The following is a 20,934-nucleotide window of genomic DNA, read 5'->3' on the forward strand; positions in this document are numbered from 1 at the left end:
TGAAAGGGCCTGTGACTATTGCAGTGGATGGAAGGAAGCCCTGGGTACCAGGAGGCCGACATGGAGAAAGTATTACTTCAGCAGCCAACTGGCAGAGAGGCGATGCTCGTACCAGTTTGGGAAGGGCTGATCCCAAGGGTGGAGCAGCGGTTGTTTTTTATCTTATTTACTCATCCAGTCCCTCTGAAGGCCTGATGACCTCTGGAGACATGGGGGTTGGAGATGGCCTCTTTGACATCAACAGTCAGGTATCTTTTCTACTGAAATTCAAAGGACTATGTACCAAAGAAAGCAAGTTCATAAGAACAATGTCAATGTTTAAGAGAAATCCAATTTCCTAATTTTTGGATGGGCTGCTGGCTTCCAGAGCACTAAGACTGACCCTTCAGCTGTGTTAATAATGTCATGTTTCTTTCAGCTGAAAGCAGTGATGGATCCAGTTCAGAAGATGGCAGTGAGGACCAAAGTGTGAAAACTAAGAGGAATAGGTAGGTGGCACTATCCTATCCTGGTGTGTCTTCTCCAGATACTGTGGTGTATGAAAAGAAAACACTTCCATTACATTGAATTTGAGCAAAAAAAAAAAAATCAGTTTAACTGTGAAGCAGATGATATGGGCTATCTCTTGGCACCTGCTCTGGACATGTCACTGAAGTTCAGGGACACATGCTCAGCTTCCAGAACCCTGTGGAAGTGGCCATGGTGGTCCACTACTCAGGGCAGACTTATGCTGTGTAAAATACTAAGTCAAGGCAGGCAGTTCTGGCTAGATATTGCCTGTCTGGGTCTTGCTTGCAATCCATCCAGCCCTTGTCTGGACGTTCATCTGGAAGTAAAACTGTGGACCTGTCTGCAGAATTCATGTGGTACTTCATGACATGAAGGTATCTATCAAGCTGGCTTGTAGTTACTGCATGGCACGTGTAGGGATAGAACATTTATCCTTTCCTTTTTAGTGTCTCTCACAAGGTCACTGGTCTGTCCTCTGTATACTGAGCATCATATACAGGGGATATGCTGGGGCAATATAGGTGTCTAAGTTCTCAGAACAGGACAGAGGGAAGGAAGGATGTGGTTGCAGGCACCTTTATGAGCTAAGAAGAGTAGGGGGTGAGACTTGAATGCTAAGCAGTACTTCTCAGGCTACGTCATGAACTTAGCTGTCTTTGGCCTAGGTGGGACCTGGATGGATATCCCACTGGAAACAGGGGCTTGCTTGGGCCCATCACGCACTTTCACCATTGCATCTAGCTTCTGTATCAGTTCCTCTCACGACCGGAAATTCAAAGGCTTTGGTCAAGCATGTAGGCAACATCTTCTCTTTTAAAAAATGTCCCTTTGAAGAAGAAGCAAACACTTGGTATAACAAAGAATGAAACTTTGTTTCAGAAGCATTATCCATTTTCACCCCCTTGGTCCTTCATCCTGAGATATTTCAGTAAACAAAAGGATAATGTAAAAACTAGATGCTTGGCCAATGTGTCCCTGTCAACCAGAACTCAGGGTGGATTCTTCTCTCCAAGGAATGCTCCAGTTAGATTGGAGGGAGACCTAACTGAGTTCAGAATCAAGGAGAAACCCACAGAACTTTCCAGAACTATGAAGGTTAAAGACCAAACACTGTCATCCAGCAGGGGGTGGGTTTCTTTTTTGTTTTTGTTTTTGTTTTTCCAAGACAGGGTTTCTCTGTGTAGCTTTGGAGCCTGTCCTGGATCTTGCTCTGTAGACCAGGCTGGACTTGAACTCACAGAGATCCGCCTGGCTCTGCCTCCTGAGTGCTGGGATTAAAGGCGTGCACCATCACCGCCCGGCTGGCATGGTTTTTCTCATCCCTGGCTTCCTGCTGCATTGCCTCACTCTGGAGATGGTGCTGGGTGTGTGAAGAATGGGCTGCCATGAAGCAGCTAGCAGTGACAGAGCTCTGTGTGACCCTGGGACCAAGCCTGTCATCCCAGTCTTGAGGGCCTTTGCTTTCTGACTGCCTCAACTCTTGCCCTTAAAAGGTTGCTTTGTGGGAGAGTCAAAGAAATACCTGTGTGGCCACAGGAGATTTTTATCCAGGATTGTTGGTAGTCCAAGGGTTCGAGGAATGGGAGGAAAGGCAGGTTTTGTTGTTGTTTTGGTTTGGTTTTTTTGTTGTGGTGTTTTTTTTTTTTTTTTTTTTTTGTTTTGTTTTTTTTTTTGGCTTTCATGTCTACAGCATGACTGTCAGCCAAGCTGTCCCAGCTGGTCTGTGCACAAGTGCACTGAGTTTGAAACCCGAGACTAGCTCCCTGTGGTGCAGGGGAAATGGACTGGCCTCGGATTCTGAGCAGTTGGCATTTAAATAACAGCAAAACATTAATTTTGGTTTTAATCATCTGAATGACTTCCAGAATTAAAAACTGACTTTGAAACAAGCCCAGATGTTTCCTGCAGAGCTGTTCCAGTTCCTGCTCTTGTGCATGTCTGCATCCACTGCAGCTGTGGGTGGGGCTGGTGCCTGTCACTTGCTGGTGCACCTCCAGGCTCACCAGGTACTCATCCAGGGCTGCCTTGGTGAGACTGTGTCTGCAGGAAAATATTCGGTAGCCAGGAAGCAGCCAGACAGAGGACACAGCATACTCCAGAAAGCTCTGGAAATCATTCATTCCTGATCCAGTGTATAGAGAGAGGCTGGGAGCCGGCCTGTGGTGGCTCACGCCTTTAATCCCAGCACTGGGAGTCAGAGCCAGGTGTATCTTTGTGAGTTCAAGGCCAGCCTAGTCTACAGAGTGAGATCCAGGAAAGGCACAAAGCTATACAGAGAAACCCTGTCTCGAAAAACCACGAGAGAGAGAGAGAGAGAGAGAGAGAGAGAGAGAGAGAGAGAGAGAGAGGGGGGGGGGGGGGGCTGGGTACGCCCTGTATGTGCAGAAGGTGGGCCAGCTCTGTGCATGCAGAAGGCTAGTCTTCTCTGTGTGGCAGAAGGTAGGCCTCCTTGTGCTCACAGAAATCCAGCCTTCCCCTGTATGTGCAGAAGGTGGACTTCCCCTGTGTGTGTTGAAGAGGGGTCTGCTCTGTGTGTGTTGAAGAGGGGTCTGCTCTGTGTGTGTTGAAGGGGGTCTGCTCTGTGTGTGTTGAAGGGGGGTCTGCTCTGTGTGTGTTGAAGGGGGGTCTGCTCTGTGTGTGTTGAAGGGGGTCTGCTCTGTGTGTGTTGAAGGAGGGTCTGCTCTGTGTGTGTTGAAGGGGGTCTGCTCTGTGTGTGTTGAAGGAGGGTCTGCTCTGTGTATGTTGAAGATGGGCTTGCCCTGTATGTGTTGAAGGAGGGTCTGCCTTGTGTGTGTTGAAGGAGAGTCTGCTCTGTGTGTGGAAGTCAGGTCTGCCTTGTACCTCACAGAAGGCAAGCCTGTTGTGTCTGCAGCCCCACTGTGATGCAGTTTCTCACCACACATTTTTTGCAGTGCCCATGATACTTCATGACTCAGTACTAATGGCCCCCACTGCATTTGGCAAATGGCATTTCACAGGTCTGGGCACTGTATGCATTTGATATTTTAGAATTTGGTATAGGCAGCAAGGAATACGCCCCCACACATCTTTCTGGAGTCATTTCAACTTGACCTGCCCCTTTAATATAAATAATAATATTTTCCCTCTTCAAAAGTCACCAAGAACGTTCTTGCAAGGGTTGACTGCTGGCCCAATATGTCATGATATGTAGAAATAGGGGGCTAAATGATTGCGATGGTGGTTCTAGATTCTTCTCTACCCCTGCATTTCTGATGAGCCCTGGCACAGCTGATACCACTTGGGGCATTCAGATGCAGATGGAATTAAATTGATTGTGCAGATAATATAGGCACAAATGATACTTTCCCTAAAATTCCCTTGGAGGAGAAATATGTCACAATGACAAGCTTTCAAAACACAAAAGTATTTTAAACTACCTGGTGAGTGCCATTTCCTGAAAGCTTGTTATTTACTATTTAGTGGAATGTGTGCCTGATGCAAACTCATCCATCTTCCCTGAGACCAGAAAATTGACTCACTGCTGCATGTCCCCTTCTCAGGCAGTGCTTGGAGGGCCCGTCTCTACCTTCTGAAGAGTTCGTCTTTTTATAGTTCGGGCCTGTTCTTGGAGTGAGCTGTCTATTTTAGGGCGTTGGGGCTTTATTTCAAATTCAAATGAAATTATTTTGAGAGGACTCAGCAAACGTATGTCATCTGATTTAGAAATCAGAATGGAAGTAACCACGAAACATTACAGAGAAGTTTTCGTGGGCACACGTGGCAGCTTGCCCCTTCCTGAGAAGCCAGGTTTTGCCACTCAAGAATGGGGGTTCTCGCTGAGTCGATGAATTTCGTCCTTCGGTTACCATTAGCACATTGGCTTTGATAACATTTTGACATTTCCAGGACAGCAGTATAGATGCCTTATGCTAGGTTGACTAAAAGATGGGACATTGTTTATTGCATTTGCCTCCAACCTTTTGGGGAGCAATTGAAGGCTTTGGATGTACAAAGATGACTGTCTCCTGCCACAAAATGATCAGGTCAAGTAGAGTGTTGTTATCTTGATTATCAGCTTGGCAGGGTTTAGAATCACCTAGGAGACATACCTCTGCACATATCCATGAGGGTGTTTCCAGAAAGGTTTAGCTGTAGGAGTAACACCCACCCTGAATGAGGACAGCAGCATTCACTGCCTGAGATTCCAGACGATAGACACAATGTGGCCAGCTGCTGTAGTCCTCTGCCACCATGCCTTCTTTGCCATGATGGACTGTCCCCCGCCCCATGCTATGGGTCAAAATAAACTCTTCTTTAACTTGATTTTCTCAGGTGTTTCATCACAGCTACGAGAAAAGTAACTAATATGGGGACTTTATGAGGTCACATATAGTTTTCCTTGAAGACCCAAGATGTTGGGATGAGTAAGAAATGGCCTTATGTCACCCTATTGCTTTCTCCAAATCTGCCTCTATTGATCTACTCCCAGAAACCAAGAGTCTCCAGATGGAGCTGTGGTGTAAAGCAATTTCAGACCACTTAGGAGGAGGTGTACAGAGACCTCCCACCTTTGTGTACTTGAGATTCTCTCCCAGGAATTGTATGGCTAAGATTTCATCTTCTTGTATGCCCATACCCCAGACTTGACCCTATGGCAAGATGAATCCTTTCAGAACAAATTAAAAATGTCATTATCCAAAAGTCAAACATAAGAATGTAATAGTAACCTTCATTCCTAGGCCAACAAGGCCAAGATGGGAGGTTTAGAAACTCACAGTCCTTGGATAGTCTTCAAGTCAAATCTATCCCTGGGTAGTATTGTCTGTGGGAGGGTGAAGGAGGTGCCCCCTCTGCAGCTAGAGAACTGCTGTCACCTGGTCAGCAGGAAGGGAGTGAGCATAAAGAGCCCCTGTCCTCAAAGTGTGAGCAGAGCCCTTCTCCTTCCTACCCCAGTGTCTTAGTCACTCTTCTAATGCTGTGACAAAACACCATGACCATGGGAACTTATAAAAGAAAGTGTTTAATTGGGATTACAGTTCCAGAGGGTTAGAGTCCATGGTGGTGGAGCAAAAGCATGGTGGCAGGAACAGCTGAGAGCTCACATCTTGATCTACAAGTAGGAGGCAGAGAGAGAAAACACCCCGGGAGTGGTGTGGATCTTTTGGAACCTCAAAGCCCAGAGTGACACGCCTCCTCCAACAAGACCACATTTCCTAATCCTTCCCAAACAGTTCCACCAACTGGAGACAAAATATCCAAACATATGAGCCTGTGGGGGCCAATTTGAAAAATCAGCTACTGAGAGTGAGAAGTATTTAAAAATGCTATAAGGCTATGTTCTGAAATCACATCTTTAAAGATGCCTCTGGATGACAATAGACTTCTCTGCCTCTCTATGCTAGCCCTAGTGGTCTGCCTAATACCCTGGGGACCTTATGAGACAAAAAGAGAGTGTGAGGTCTTGGTAGTCTTTGACATGTATGATGATGAACAAAATATTCACCTCCATTTACCTTTTAAGTAATCCCTTGCACTTAATTCACTCTTTTAGGTGACCAATTGATTCTACACAGAAATCTGTACCTTTATAAATGGTGTTGGGTCTGTGCCATCTATCACTAAGGTATCCACACAGGACCCTTCATTGACATCTGCCTGTGAGAAGATTGAATGCAGAAGCAGTGATTTGTCATGTCACTTCAATTTGCCTTTTTAAGCTACCAAGTGAACAGTCCTCTGAATTTATATTTTCTGAAAGTGACAAAGAAACTCACATACTTCTTTGTCATGAATTGGGGAGCATTAGTCAGGAGACCATTGTGTAATAGCCTTTGATGCTATGTCTGGACACAGGGCTATTTCCTTGTGGGTGGGGACAGACAGAGTTCTTATTTCCCATCAAGCTTTTCATTTAAACTGAGAGAAGTCTGAAATTTGGCTAGTAAGAGGCCAGTCTAGAATGGGGTCTAGAGTGTCTGGCCTATGGTTGTTCTTCATTGGTTCTCATCTATACCTACTTGTCTGCCATCCATCTCACTTACACCCATTGTATAGTGAGCACTTGGTTTTAATTGGCCCCATGATCTTCATCCTGTGTGAGCAAGGGCTGGCTGGCATCCTTGGGATGGTCCAGGCTTGCAGAGAGCTTGTAGTTAAGATGACAGTGTGTTACTTCTGATCTGCCATCTCATGACTAGAAAAGCCTTTTGCAGAATCTCTTCCAATGAGATACATTCTGTTCAGGAACCCTATAGTCTGGTGGTTGCTGAAGAACTTTTGGCCTTCCTGGACTCTGTATCACAGCCCTGTGCACATGCAGGCCCTTCCTCCTGGCTGTGGAGCACCATCAAGCCACTCTCACATGAACAAAGGAAAACATTTCCTCTCCACCCCAAGGTGCTATCCAACTGGGTTGTCAATCTGTGTGTAGGGCCCTGCATATAAGGTCCCAGTATGTTTCAGGTCTAGATGCTTCCAGTGCCCATCTTGCTAGTGGGATGCAGATTTCTGAAACAATGCTAGCCTTGCATCTCTTACTAGGTGACCACACGGAGTCTCAGGTCTACTATAAAAGCTTGAGACTCAGGAAAGCAGGCAAAGTGGATGGATGAATATGTGAATGGACACCTTCCCAGATGATGTGACTCTAGCCCACCCTTATTTGTCATGCACTGAACAAATGTCACCCCTCAGCATGTACAGGTTTGGGGCTGCACAATGGCATGGAGGAGGCTAGTCTGTGGTCTGGGGCCTCAGGGTAATGCTGTGCTGGCTTCTGGTTCTGGTTCTGGTTCTGGTTCTGGGGACGGAGTCCCTCACTCCAGCAGCCAGTTTTAAGGTCCAGCTCTGCTTTGCTCTTCTCTTCTGCACTGTCCCTATTGCCTGGGATCCAGGGCACTTCCCACCCTCCGATCATCAAGTTCCAAGGCCCCAGTGTAGCTGTCCACACTGAGAGGGAGATTTCAGCTGTTTCTCAGCTTCCTTCAGGAACATCAACATCCCAAAGACCCAAAGGACAATTAGGATTTCTGAAATGGCTGCAACTTATTGAAGTTGCTAGACACTTTCTTAAGTGGACAGGTAGCTTGTGAGGTATGTGAAACTGAATAAGCCAAAGTTGGCTGGTTGGTGCTCACTGGAGGGCTGTGGCATGTTTCCTTTCCAGGGGGCCCATCTGCCTTCAGTAATCTTGTAGAAGTCATCTAGCCAATGTTTATTGTGTGATACTTGTCTGCCAGCGGTTCTACATACGTCACCATAGGAATACTGAAGGACGCTGTCAGGTGGGGAAGGATATCCACATTTATTTTTTACTTTTATAAAATAGATTGTCAACATCCAAAACCTTCCAGAGGCACTATATAGCTATCTAAGCCCCCTTCTTCTCATCTTCCAAGAAAGATCTCATCTTCCAAAAAGATGTGTTTTCCATGTGATAAACAATAGGCTAATTCTGATCTGTGTGGTTGTTACTCTGTGATAGAGACTACTCAGTTTCTGGGAGGAAAATGGTGATAATTCTAGGTGATCAAAGGCTAGCAAGGCAAGGAAGCCAGTTGTGTGATCCTGAGGAGGGAAGCTGCCTGAGGGCCTTGCCTGGAGGCAGGATAGCACCAATGAGTGGACAGTGTGAGGAAAGCATGTGGGGTATTTGTAATACCCAGGTTGGACAAAGCCATTCAATCAAAACAAACAGGCCTGGAGCTGATGGGAGAGAGAAGCAAGCCACTCTCCTGCTAACACTGCTGGAGCAGACCCCACAGTGAGGTTGACAAATGAGTACTTCCAGTCTCACAGCAATGCTTATCTTAATTACAGAAAAATTCAACACAATAAACACAATACACCTCACCCTCACATTTCAATGTCCCTGTTCCCACAACCTCCAATCACCTGGCAAGAGTCTCAGCAAGGGTCTCTCTATATTGGGTTGTCCTGTAGGCATGTCTGGGTGTGTGGGAGCTCTAGTTCATGGCTCCACAGTGATTCTGAAACAAACCCCAAGTACTGTGTAAATTTCATTTGTAAATATTTTAGGATAATGGCTTCATATAAACATTAAAAGTAAACCATTGACAATCTTTTGACATTATTAGGTGGTCTCCAGTCCTAGAGCGTTCAAATTTCCTTGATTTGTTTTCTTTTGCAATTTCATGTCTTAAACAAGAGTCGCAGTGAAGTTCAGATCCTGCATGCTATTGGTATTCCATCTAAGTTTCTTTTAACCTTTAGATTTGTCCCATCTGCTCTTCATTTCTCACTAAAGACATTATAATTTCTTTACAGAGCAGGGTGCTATGTAGTCTAGACCCATGATACTGTGTACATGGAGTCACACAGACACCAGATTCAGGTTTGGTTTATGGTGGGCAGGGATGTCTCCTGGTGATGCTGGAGAGCTCCTCCAGGAGGAGACCATACCTGGCCCTGACTTTCTGGGATGTAGTAGGTGATTTGATCCGTTCATTCTTTCTTCAAGATTGCTAAACACTGGTGTCTGAATTTTGTCATTTTGTTTGCACTTATGATTTGACTATTGTTGCTGTTACTATTGTTTTAAATTCATTTATTATTTTATGTGTTTATGATGTGTGGGGGGGCACATGCCTGTCTTGATACATATATGGAGGTCAAGGGCAGCTTTTTTGAGTCAGTTCTTTCCTTCCACTTTTACGGGGGGTTCAGGGATCAAACTCAGTTCATCAGGCTTCTGTGCAAGTGCCTTTACACACTGCCCTAGTTTCTGCGGCTGTAATGAAACACTCTACAGCAACCCTCTGCGGGGAGAAAGGATTGACTTTAGCTCACAATTCCAGGTTTCAGCCCATAATTTTTGGGAAGTTCTGAGCAGAGAAAGAATGAATGCATATGTGCCCTCTTGCTGGCTTGCTGTGTTCAGCTCCATTTCTTCCTTCGTGCAGTTTCAGGATCCTCTGAAATCTGAAGCCTAGGTAATGGTGCTGAGCACTCACAGTGGGATGAATTTCCCCAATCAATTAAATGAATTAAGACCATTGCTATAGATATTCCCACAGGCCAACCCAATGTAGAGAACCCTTTATTGAGACTCTCTCCCCAGGCTTCACAAGCTAAGCGCTTGATGCCCTGCTCTCAAAGCCAGTTTCCAGAGCAGCCAGTGTGTTCCCAGCTGTCCTCCACGGATGATCTGCTTGTTACAAACTCCTAGGTTTCAACACAGGTGATGTGTTTAAAATGATGGTAAGAAATGCTCCTTAGTGACTACTGGTTAATTGTCGCAGGTCTGAGGTGTATGCTACCAAAATAGGGAGGTGTCTTTCCACCTCTGGACACTTGCTTGCCCGTGTTTTGCTGTGTTCTGTTGCACCATTGTTCATCTCATTGGAGACTCTAAGCCTAGTCTTTGGCTCATCTTCACCCTTATGATACCACTTTCTTAGCATCCTGGTGTAGCTAGAGTTTTCCTGCCTGGCCCACAGTCAGGACAAATCTCTCTCACCTGCCAGTCCCACAGCCTCTCAGACCCGACCAAGTAAACACAGAGACTTATATTGCTTTCAAACTGTATTGCCGTGGCAGGCTTCTTGCTAACTGTTCTTGTAGCTTAAATTAATCCATTTCCATTAATCTATACCTTGCCACATGGCTCGTGGCTTACCGGCATCTTCACATGCTGTTTGTCATCGTGGCAGCTGGCAGTGTCTCTCTGACTCAGCCTTCCACTTCCCAGCTTTATTCTCCTCCTTGTCTCACCTATACTTCCTGCCTAGCCAACGGCCAATCAGTGTTTTATTGACCAATCAGCAACACATTTGCTATACAGAACATCCCACAACATCCTGGTTATCTCTCTTCTTCACTTCTAATTCTTTTTAAACATTTATTTATTTATTACTGTGATGCATATGTGTGTGTGTGTGTGTGTGTGTGTGTGTGTGTGTGTGTGAGAGAGAGAGAGAGAGAGAGAGAGAGAGAGAGAGAGAGAGAGAGAGAGAGAGAGAGATGTGGAGGTCAAAGGACAACTTGGTGGAGGGTTCTCTCCCTTCATTTCTATGGGGGCTTCAGGGGCTGAACTCAGGCTTGTATCATTAGGCAGTCGGCCTCTTTACCCATCCAGCTGTCTCACTGGCTGTTAATTTCTATTTCTGTTAAGACATCATTGCCGCCGCCGGGCGGTGGTGGCGCACGCCTTTAATCCCAGCACTCGGGAGGCAGAGCCAGGCGAATCTCTGTGAGTTCGAGGCCAGCCTGGGCTACCAAGTGAGTTCCAGGAAAGGCGCAAAGCTACACAGAGAAACCCTGTCTCGAAAAACCAAAAAAAAAAAAAAAAAAAGAAAAAAAAAAAGACATCATTGCCTTGGCCACACTTGTGTTCTGGCTACTGTTTTTCCTCTCTAATGTTTTCCTTTTGTTTTTAAACATTTCCTGGATTTTCTTAGACCCCTTTTGCAAATCTTTTTTTCCCCAATTGTCTCCTCCCTCCTGTTTTCTGCTCTTCCTTGTGCTGTTACTTAGTAGCATCTACCATACTCTAACCATTTTAGCTCAGTTTCTGTAGTTAGGCTTTCCTCGGGCTCCTGAGGGTGCCAACCTTGCTCTATTGCTGGTAGACACACATTTTGTCCATGTTCTCGTCTGTGCACTGGCTGTGAGTGGGACTAGGCTTCGATTTGGTTGTACACGCTGACATTACGTTGTGATGGGGTAAGGCTGGGGCTGTGCTCCTGAGCTTAGCCCAGCGCCCTCTCCTGAATAAGGGACAAAGGGATCCTGTGTTTGGGCTCTGTGCTTTTTTCCTCAAGGTTTCCTTTGCCTAGCCTTTCCCTGTGTTGTTCCTGGTGCTCCTGTTTGTCCTAAGTTCTCTTCAGTGAATGTCTTATCTGGTAAAGGGGTTTTCACAGCCCACCACTGTGGTCTCCCCTCTATCTCCTGGACTTTCCTGCAGTTTAGACACTGCTCTGTCAGCTGTAGTTTTGAAGAGCTGCTTAGGCTGAGGTCAGGCTATCTCTAACCCTGGGACTTTGCTCACTGTGGGGTTTTAGACTTGCTAGTGCTCAGGGCCTTAGGGTGTGGAAGCTGCATCTGCCTTCTTCTTAGACTATTGCTGATACTGAAGACCTGTGAGGGGCTGTGATCAGGTGGTACCCATTTATAATTCAGTGTGTCAAGAAGTCTGTGGCTTTTTGGTTTGTTTTTCTTGCAATTCTGTCTGCTTTGGCCTCTGGATTTAAGAAGGTTTTAAAAAGTGGCCCTGCCTTTCCTGTATTGAGCATACAAGGCATCTTTACACTTTAAGTTGGATTTCCAAAGAGCCTTGTATTCTGAGATGCATGTGCTCATGATCTGTTTCTTTTCTCCAATAGTCCCCAAAATGTATACACCAAAAATGACCATCATCATCATCATCATTATCATCATCATCACCATCATTGCCATCATCACCATCACTATTATGCTGCCTGGAGGCAGAGGCAGGGAAGTGGGGATTTTTATTGTTAGAGTTTGCTCTGTGAGTGGTTGATCAGGCACTGTCAGTCATGGTCTGAGCACCTACAGCTCTCCCTTGGCCAAGACCTAATCTGGTCGAGGGCTTCCTTAGAGGTGGGTACAAGCTTACTAAACAAGCTTGCCTGGGGAGTTTGTGATGTATGTAGACTGTAATAAATGTCAGCTTCCAGACCTACCACCTTCATGTGCTTCCAATGAGATGCTGCAGGGTTGCATTTCAGAAACACGTATCTGCTAGTGAATAAGGACCTATATCTGCTGAGAAACCTTCCAGATTTAGCTAGTCCAAGCACTAGAGCAGTATAAGAGGGATATAGTACTCATCAGAGCCACTCATGATCTAGGTGTTCCAGCCAGTGCCTTCTGCCTGGTCAGTTATAACGATGTCTTGCTTCTGGTGGTCCCGGGAGTTGGAACTCCAGGCTCACTGGGATTCTGCCACAGGTCAGAAGAGGCTACTACCACCATCAACCAGATTAATACCATTTGCATATAAGCCATTATACTAAGCAATTTGAATGCATTCTTTCAACTTAGAGGGCTTGATACACAGAGAATTGTAAGCAAAACACCTTTCAGCAGATAATTCATAACTAAGGGACTCATGGCCTCTGAATGACAAAAGCCTTCACTCACAGGGCCACCAGCATGCTGTAGGACCCAGCACAGCTGTGTCCTGACTTCATATTCCAATCACTCTTCATTCTCCTCTCTGTCTAGTGTGGCTCCTGATGTATACTGACAGTCATAACCACAAGGTCAGCAAATGCTGGAAGACATGAATAAATGTGACCACATTGAAGACACTCAGGACAGTTAGCTACCCAGCCATTTGGAGGCCTTCCTGGCCTGGGGCACAGTAGATGAGGGGTTTGGTGAACCCTGGGAGCCTTCCTTGTAAATCACCAAGAGACTGCAGAGAAAACAACTCTGCTCAGCTCCCTGTGTGTTTCCCCAGCTTAGAACTGTGCCCAGGCCCCACAGCTTAAAATTTGCCTATGGCCATGATCCACCTCAGAGAGGCATCTGTCCTGATGACAGCATGGGCTTTGAGTCCCCACCTGAACAGTTTGGGCAGAGCTGAGGCTCCCTTGCTCTGGTCTTTTCCAGAGCCCCAGAACCCCAGAGCCCCAGATTGATGAACCAACCTGCTTTACAGCTGCCAGAAGCATACCCCTGCACAGCACAGCATGAAGGCTAAATGCCAGACACAGAGATCGCTCAAAGTGTGCTACATCTGAAGATCATTTGTAACACTGCACGAAAAGATGTCGGAGGCCCCATAAGGCAAAAAGATTCACAGAATCTTTGATTCCTGCAGAATTTTATATTGTGTCTAACACCAGAGTTACAGGCTGGTGATATTTTGATGATAAATTCCCAGCCATTTTTGCTGGAAGACAGAATAGTTCTCCCAATCCATTAAATCAAATAAAAGGGGGTATGTCCCCAGATGGACAGAAGCTGGGACTCAGTTGGGGAGGAGCTAGTGTGGTGGATGGCCCAAGTCACCATAGCCAATGAGAGTAAAGAATTATCGCCAGTGCCACCACCATGGTCACCATCTTCCCAATTGTCATCATCACATCATTCATGCCATCATTCCCATCATTATTGTCATTAGCACCACCACCACGGTCATTGTCACCAACATCATTACCACCAGGGTTTTGACCATCATTGCCACCATTACTAACAGCATCCCCATCGTTATCATTATCACTACCATCATCACCATCATTGACACAATCCCAATAGCATCACCATCATCATTACCATCATCACCATGATTACAAAATCCCAAATCAATATCATTGACAGGCCACCCACTGTACTTAGCCATTTAAGTACGTGATATCATTTTAAAGGGGATATTACACAGAGAATTGTGAACAAACGCCAGACATTTTATTTTATCTCATTGAATTTTTCAAAATCTCAAATGGCAGATACTATCAGGACTTAAACTTTATGGACAGAAAGAGTACAGAGAAGAAACAGAGTTCAAGGAGAGTAGCCTGAGGTCACACTACATTCTAGGATGAGGTCTAAGGTGTGTGAGACCATAGAGGGCAAACGTATCTAGTGCCCAACATTCTTCCCCCTACCCCACAAGGGAAACCCTATTTTATTGCTATTGGGGGCATAAAGACAGTGGGAATGGAGCAATTAGTGCACCCCATGGCAGAGCTAACTCATCGACTGCTGGGACGTCCAGCCTTATTTGAGTCCTACTATGTCTCTCTCAGCTCCTGACTGTATGCAGCAATGAAAAATCTGAACTAGGGTTCATTTGTAAAGACAATTTCTTGTTATAAATTCCTTTGATTGCTTTCATCAGCGACAGCAGAGCCCCATAGCCACACATTCAGAAGACTTATACAGTGTGGCAGTAATTGCACATGGGATGCCCTCTGCAGTCACCAGTCTGTAGTGCTAAGACAGAAGTTAGGATAGGCTGGGGCTGTGCAGACTTGGGACTTATAGGTGCCACAGGAAGGAAATCTGAAGACAGCAAAACCTACTCTCGTTAGGAAGTGGACCTGGAATTCTACTGCATTCAGTGTCTTCAAGGAAGTTGTAATCACCAAGTCAAATACAGGAATTTACTCACTGATTGTTGGGGATGAGGTATAACAAGCCCTTCGCTGCCCACAGATACCTAGGGACTGTGCTCTGCAGTTTGAGGAAACAGATGTGGCAGTGGCTCTTTAAGAAAAACCAAGTGTGTCGACATCTTGCATAGAGAACCCACTATGGGGACAAAAGAGTTCAGCTACTCAAGGCAGGTACCATGAATCACAAAGACAGCCAGGTGACATGCAGAAGCTCAGTTAGCCCTGAGTGGACAGAGGGCAGGATGACAGCTGAGAAGGAAGAGCACATGGCAAAGATGCTCCAGAGGAGTGGGAGGAGAGGGCATGGACTGCACGGGGAAGGTCTGTGAGTGACGAGGACATGAGACGCTTGTGGCTCCTGGCACAAGGTTGTGCCCAGAAGGCACACATGAGAGCCACAGACATGGACTATGAGGCCTGGAATGCAGGGAACATTGTAGTGACACAAGCCAGAAGACATCCAGGGAAACGCCAAGGAGTCTGCAGTAAGCAGGGACACAGCAGGAGAAGCTGAGATCCACACACTTGAGGGAAAATGTAATACTAAAGTCCAGGGAGCTGGGTGTGCGATTCCGGGGACATGGGGGAGAAGACAGTGTTGTCTGGAAAGACCTGTCCTACATACCACACTCCAAAGTCCCCGGAATCCTAATTTCCAGCCTGACTTCTCTCATGCTAGCCACAGAAAGGAGCTGGGCCAGTCTCACAAAAGCCCCTGTGTCTCACCCACTGAAGACAGGTCCTGCTCTGTTGCTGCACTACTCTGTTGAGAAAGAGGAAGGTAATGAATGCAATGCTAGTATATCCTAGGCAGCCTTTCACAGCTCAGCATTCTATGGCAGGCCCTTAAACACACCCAAACAAAGCACAAACAGGGTGCAAACACTGGCAGGAGAGCAAGGCATCCTGAACAAGTTCACACGGACCTGGAGGTGTCAATGTGACAGAGAAAGTCAAGTGCTCTGGGCTTGGATGCAATAACAGAACCCTGTTCCTCACCTTGCAGCAGGGCTTCTAGTGGGGTTCATTGTTTTCTGGACCTTCTGGTCAGTTGGCACCTCTTTACATTTATGGCTCCATCAATATGTTTCCTACTCTGGATGCTGAGTGGTTCTAAATATCCATCAAGGAAAGAGTCATTCATGAATCATTTCATATCTAGTAAATCATGTCTGAAATTTGTTTGAAGAGACATAGGTGAGCCTGGGTTCTGCAAAATCTGGACACAAAATAGGTATGTGCCCCAGGGCAGACCAGCTAATGTTTCCAGAGATAGTACTGAGGCCTCTAGACTCTACACCTCAAGGTTAACAGGGCCAATGAAAAAGCGTGTCAGGACTAGGGAAACTGACAACAGCATGCTTCGTTGGGATCCTCATATCCCTGAGAACGAAAAGTCAAATCCTGGTAGGCCTAGAAGACTGTTGGGACCTGGTCCCTGTTGACCTCTAGCCCTGACCTCTCCTGGGCATCCATCCCCAGGTATCTCCTTTATCTTACTCTCTGGAACACTCTTAGATGTCATTTTCCTGGGTTTGGAATGTTCTCCTGGGTCCCCACAGGGCCCCTTCACCTCTGCAGCATTTGTTCCAGGAGCAGCCCCAGACCCTTCCCCCATTCCAAGTTTCTTTCCTGTTTCACACCCGATTTTGTACAAATAGTTTGTTCTGTGTCCTCTCCGTGGAAAAAGAGCCTTAGTGGAGAGACCATTAGCTTAGTGCTGGGAGCAGGATTCACTGCAAACACCAGCAGACCCTGCTAAGAGCAGGGCCCATGTGCTTCTGGCTGTGCCCTTTCAGTAATTCTAGTCCAGTCTCATGATGGCTGTGTGGAGTAAGAAGTCTCTGTGGAATCTGGATCCTTCCGCTCAGAGAACCTCCACATACCACCTGAGCTGGAGAGGCCATGGCAGACCTCCCAAATGCCTGCCATGTAGGAGAGGGGTCACTTGGCCTAATAATGATCATACCTTTCTGACCCCAACTGGGTGCCCTACATGTCTTTCTAGTATCCATATCAACTTTGATAAGACAGCTCAGGCCCCAGGTCAGGGACTCTATCCCCGCATGGTGACTCCCACTGCAGACACCAATTGTGAGTGGTCTCCAAGGTCTTCATCTACATCTGTTGCTATAACTGAATGAGTATCAGAAACTAGGTCATTCATGAGAAATAGAGGTTAATTTAGGTCACAAGCTGGAGGTTCAAGACCTGAAAAACTGAGTCCTGTGGTGTCACAGAACATCACAGGGGGACACAGAATATACTTGCTACCTCAAGAATCATCTTCATAATGAAGCCACTCACACCATTAGCCCTGACCTTATCCAACCCTAATCACACACTGAGGGGCCTACTTGTCCCATTGTTTGTCTGTATTTCCCCAGCAGTGTGATGAGGCAGTCTATCTGCATATCTGCTCACATATCCACATACGACCAGGCATGTGGGGGATCCATGACCTTCCTTTAGGTTAGGTTTGCTAGTTTCCCAAAATGTCACAGGACTCACCAAAAATGATATGCTTGTGATTTCAGTTTCTCTGTAAAGGGAACAACTCAGGAACAGCCAGTGGAAGAGGCTGTTAAAATCAGGACAGGTCCCAAGGACAGGAGCCTTGTCTTGGAAGAGCAGCTGTGTGCTGCCTGCACAGGGGGCTGGTGTGACTCTCTCCAGAAAGTGCCCAAACCCCACTATTCAAGAGTTTTATTTGGGTTTCACTAACTGTCAATGATTGGTTAATACACCAGTGGGAAGACTGGATTCCACAGGAAGTCCCTACCCATATCCTGGCTAGAGTGGTGGCTGGGGCTGAGTCCCGAACCACTAACCACATGACCGATGGATCCAGCAGGACAAGCTGGATCACCTCACTGGTGGTAGCTCAAGTTTGGTCCTGTCTGGGATCTGGACAGAGTCTCCTTGTGGACAATACAGACCCTCTGCTCAGTCGGGACACTCCCTTCTCTGCCAGGAATTCTGTCAAAACCCTGATAATTGCTGTCACAGGTCCAGGTCAGGAGGGTCAGACCATCTACTCTACCCATCACCACACTGCACACTGGCCCCAGGGAGGTAAGCAGTGCACTCACTGGCCATCAGCTCAGCTGTGAGAGCTGATGTGTCATGTGGATGTGCCCTGGGACAAAAGGACATCAAGGTCCTGGGAGCCACTGGGAGCTCCAGCTGGTGTCTGGCAAGGCCTCTAGGCTGGTTCTGGCAGGGCCTTCAGACTGGTGGTGGGCACCTGCAAACTAAGACAGATAGAGGGGAGGCTGACCAGGCTGGAGACACCTTTATCACTACGACTACACCCTTGGCCTCATTGCCCAGCACTGGAAGAGATGAGCTCACTGTCCATTTGCAGGGCCCTGGCTTCAGGTCTTCTGGAGACAGGGGACAGCTGCCTTGGCATTACCTACTGATGACTGGTTGGGTGACAACCGAAGAGGCCTGTTCACCATCTGTAGGAGTGGCAGCAGAACAAGTGCTACAGACCCACCAAGCCACAGCCACAGTGAGGAGTCAGAGATGAAGCCCTAGTGTCACAGGATGTAGTGATGTGTTCTTGGGGTAGGTCCCTGGCTACCTCTCCCTATGCTGTATCTGTCCAGCTACTTTGCAGGAATAGGAGGCCTTCAGGTTGGCCATTGTCCAGAGTGGAACATGAGAGGAGAGAAGCTACTGTTGTCTCAGGCTACTGCAGCCAAGGGCTACCACCCTGTATAGAGAAAAGCTGTTGTCTGGGGGAGGTAGTGCTGTCAATACAGTGGTGGCCCGTATGTTCGCTCGTTCAGCGAGGGAGAGTCGACAGGACCCATCACATCACAGAATTGTGGGGAAGCATGTCAAGATCACCTTGTTAGAGTTTCATATCTCACTGAAAATAAGATCCAGAGATTTCCACAGCTTGTCTGTGCACACAAGGCGGCCTTATTGTGAGGTGCCGAGCATATTGAACACATGGCGTGTTCACATTAGTGCGTCTTCTCTTGAGCCCATCACATCCACGGGACTCTCCCCTAGAGCTAGCGTCTTCCCAGACAACAGCTCTCACTGCACAAGGTGGTGGCCTCATGACTGCAGTGGCCTGAGGTAACCCTCATTTCTATTCTCTCATGTTCAACCCAAAGGTCTTCTATTCCTGCAAAGCTGCTGGTATGATAGGATAGTAGGAATGCCATCCAGAGGCCCAGCCCAAGAACACCTGTACTAGGTCCTACAATGCTAGGACTTCAGCTCTGGGTCCCCCTTGGCTTGTGTGTATGCACCACTCTTCAATCCACACCCACCAAACGACATGGCCTGGGTGGGTGAGGTACCTGGCTTGCCCAAGGCTCTCTATGTCTGATACAATGCAGGTCACATTGTGACATGTGGATGTGAGGGGTGGCAAGGTTAGATAGCTCTAAGGGAATGACTTTTACCCTCCAGCAGCTAATGAGATGGGCACTGCTATCACCCCATATTTGAGCATAAGCCTCATGAGTTTGCCTAACTGATCCTCTAACTCAGGTTTGTGCATCTTCCATGTGGGGAGGATGGCAGATGACATTAATGATGAGATGGGCTAGTGACTCAGGCATGCAGAGTGAACTGAGCCCTGTAGAGTACCACACACAGCTGTTTGGGGGTTGCCATTTTGTTGCCTGGGCAACTAGTTTAGCCTCTGGATGGCTCCACAAGGAGGACCCAGGTAAAAGGAGGCATCTGAAAGGCTGTGAGTGATCTTGATGTGCACAGAGGGCTGGGCTGAGGAGCACTCATAGAATGTCAGAGCCTCTCTGTAAGGATGGAGATGGTCACCTCAGGGTTGGAGATGGTCACCTCAGGGATGGAGATGGTCACCTCAGGGATGGAGATGGTCACCTCAGGGATGGAGATGGTCACCTCAGGGATGGAGATGGTCACCTCAGCATCTTTCTGCCTAACAGAGGAAATAGGAGGCAAGTAGCATGTTGGAGTTGGGAGACTCTGGGGTGCTGGTACCTAGAGTTGGGGAACATCTTCTGTGGGTGAGAGGTTGGACAAAACCAAGCCCTCCAAACTTCACTTGGTGCTAGGACATTTAACAAAAGCAGAGGAACAACAGGTTTATTGTGTGGGACAACCGAGGGTTCTGTAAATACCTGACACCTAGAGCAACATGCCATCGTGATACAGCACCAGTGTTCAGATGCCTTTCTCTCTGGGCAAAATTTGAAATGAGCAAGCTTTACCTCCCACAAGAAGCACTCAGCTTTACCCCTTATTAGAGGTCCAAAGTCCATCCCAGCACAAGAACCCAGCAATATGATCAGATCTTTGCATTTGTCTCTGACTAATCCAGGCAAGCCAAGAGCCCCATGCTCTGGAAGGCAGCCACTGGCTGTGAATGGAATATTTTGTTGGATAAGCAATAACAGGAAATCATGATGTGCTCAAGGTACAACAATACAAGCCTGGTTTCCATACTTCTATTTCAGGCTAATAGAAACTTACTACAAAGAAGTCCTAATTATAACTTTGCAGTCTGGCGCGATCACAGATCAACATAACTTTTCTTTTTCAGAATTTCTCCTTGTCATAGGAAAAGCAAAGATGGTACATTTTCCTGAAATAGCTGGTCTATAAATAAAGCCCTCTCATAGATTCAGCACCCCTTTGTTGTTCCTTTTCATAGTCCCCATTAACTTGGAATAATCTGTATTACAGTCTTATGAACCAAAACCCTTGTTAGACACAGAATGCTGAATGCTCTCCATACATGGTAGACCCAACAACTGTTGCATTCCACATGGCTTAGCTCTGTGTGGCTCTCACAGTGGTTCTTCTGCTGGTATGAGCAGTCTGTCCTCAGTGTTGTCTGTGTGACCTGATCATCACTGGCCAACATGACCTGAGAACTCCCAAGACAAGGGTGCTGCATGGGGTTTTCTGGTGCTGGGGCTGTTCCTGGAGCACCAACTCTGCCTGTCATTTTGAACAGCGCTGCCATGGGCTTGACCACAGACAGATATGGGACTTGGGCTGGGGAACAGAGGAATCAGAGTGGTCGGGGTAAGGCTGAGCTCTGGAGTGCAGGACAGCGCAAGGGCCAGCTGCATCCTCAAGGACAGGAGTGTCACAGCAGCCTGCCAGGGAGGAGAAACTGGCATGAGGAATAATGGCACTCAGAAGTTTGTGAAGACTTCCAGGTCCTTCTAGAATAAGGCAGAGCTATGAAAAGACCTATTAGGAGCCCTGTGACCTTGACAAAGTGGTGCTTCAGAAGGGTGGACCTCCCTTTCCCTCTTCTGTCTGTTTTTCAGGGTGTGGCCATTTCAGAGACAGCCCTGTGATTCTGCTCCAGCCATCATGTTCTTGGGACTGGGGGCCG

At 47.0% G+C, this 20,934-nt stretch overlaps 1 protein-coding gene across 1 annotated transcript in view; it reads left to right on the forward strand.

Moving 5' to 3' along the window:
- Tcerg1l (transcription elongation regulator 1 like) overlaps positions 1–20,934 on the forward strand; it is a 194,801-nt gene that overhangs the window by 151,771 nt on the left and 22,096 nt on the right. Inside the window, exon 8 of the mRNA XM_059250417.1 lies at positions 419–488. Within this exon, the coding sequence (XP_059106400.1) occupies positions 419–488 (70 nt within the window). The remainder of the gene's footprint in view (positions 1–418; positions 489–20,934) is intronic.

This window comes from Peromyscus eremicus, chromosome 1 (genome assembly GCF_949786415.1).
Source record: "Peromyscus eremicus chromosome 1, PerEre_H2_v1, whole genome shotgun sequence".
Lineage (NCBI taxonomy): Eukaryota > Metazoa > Chordata > Mammalia > Rodentia > Cricetidae > Peromyscus > Peromyscus eremicus.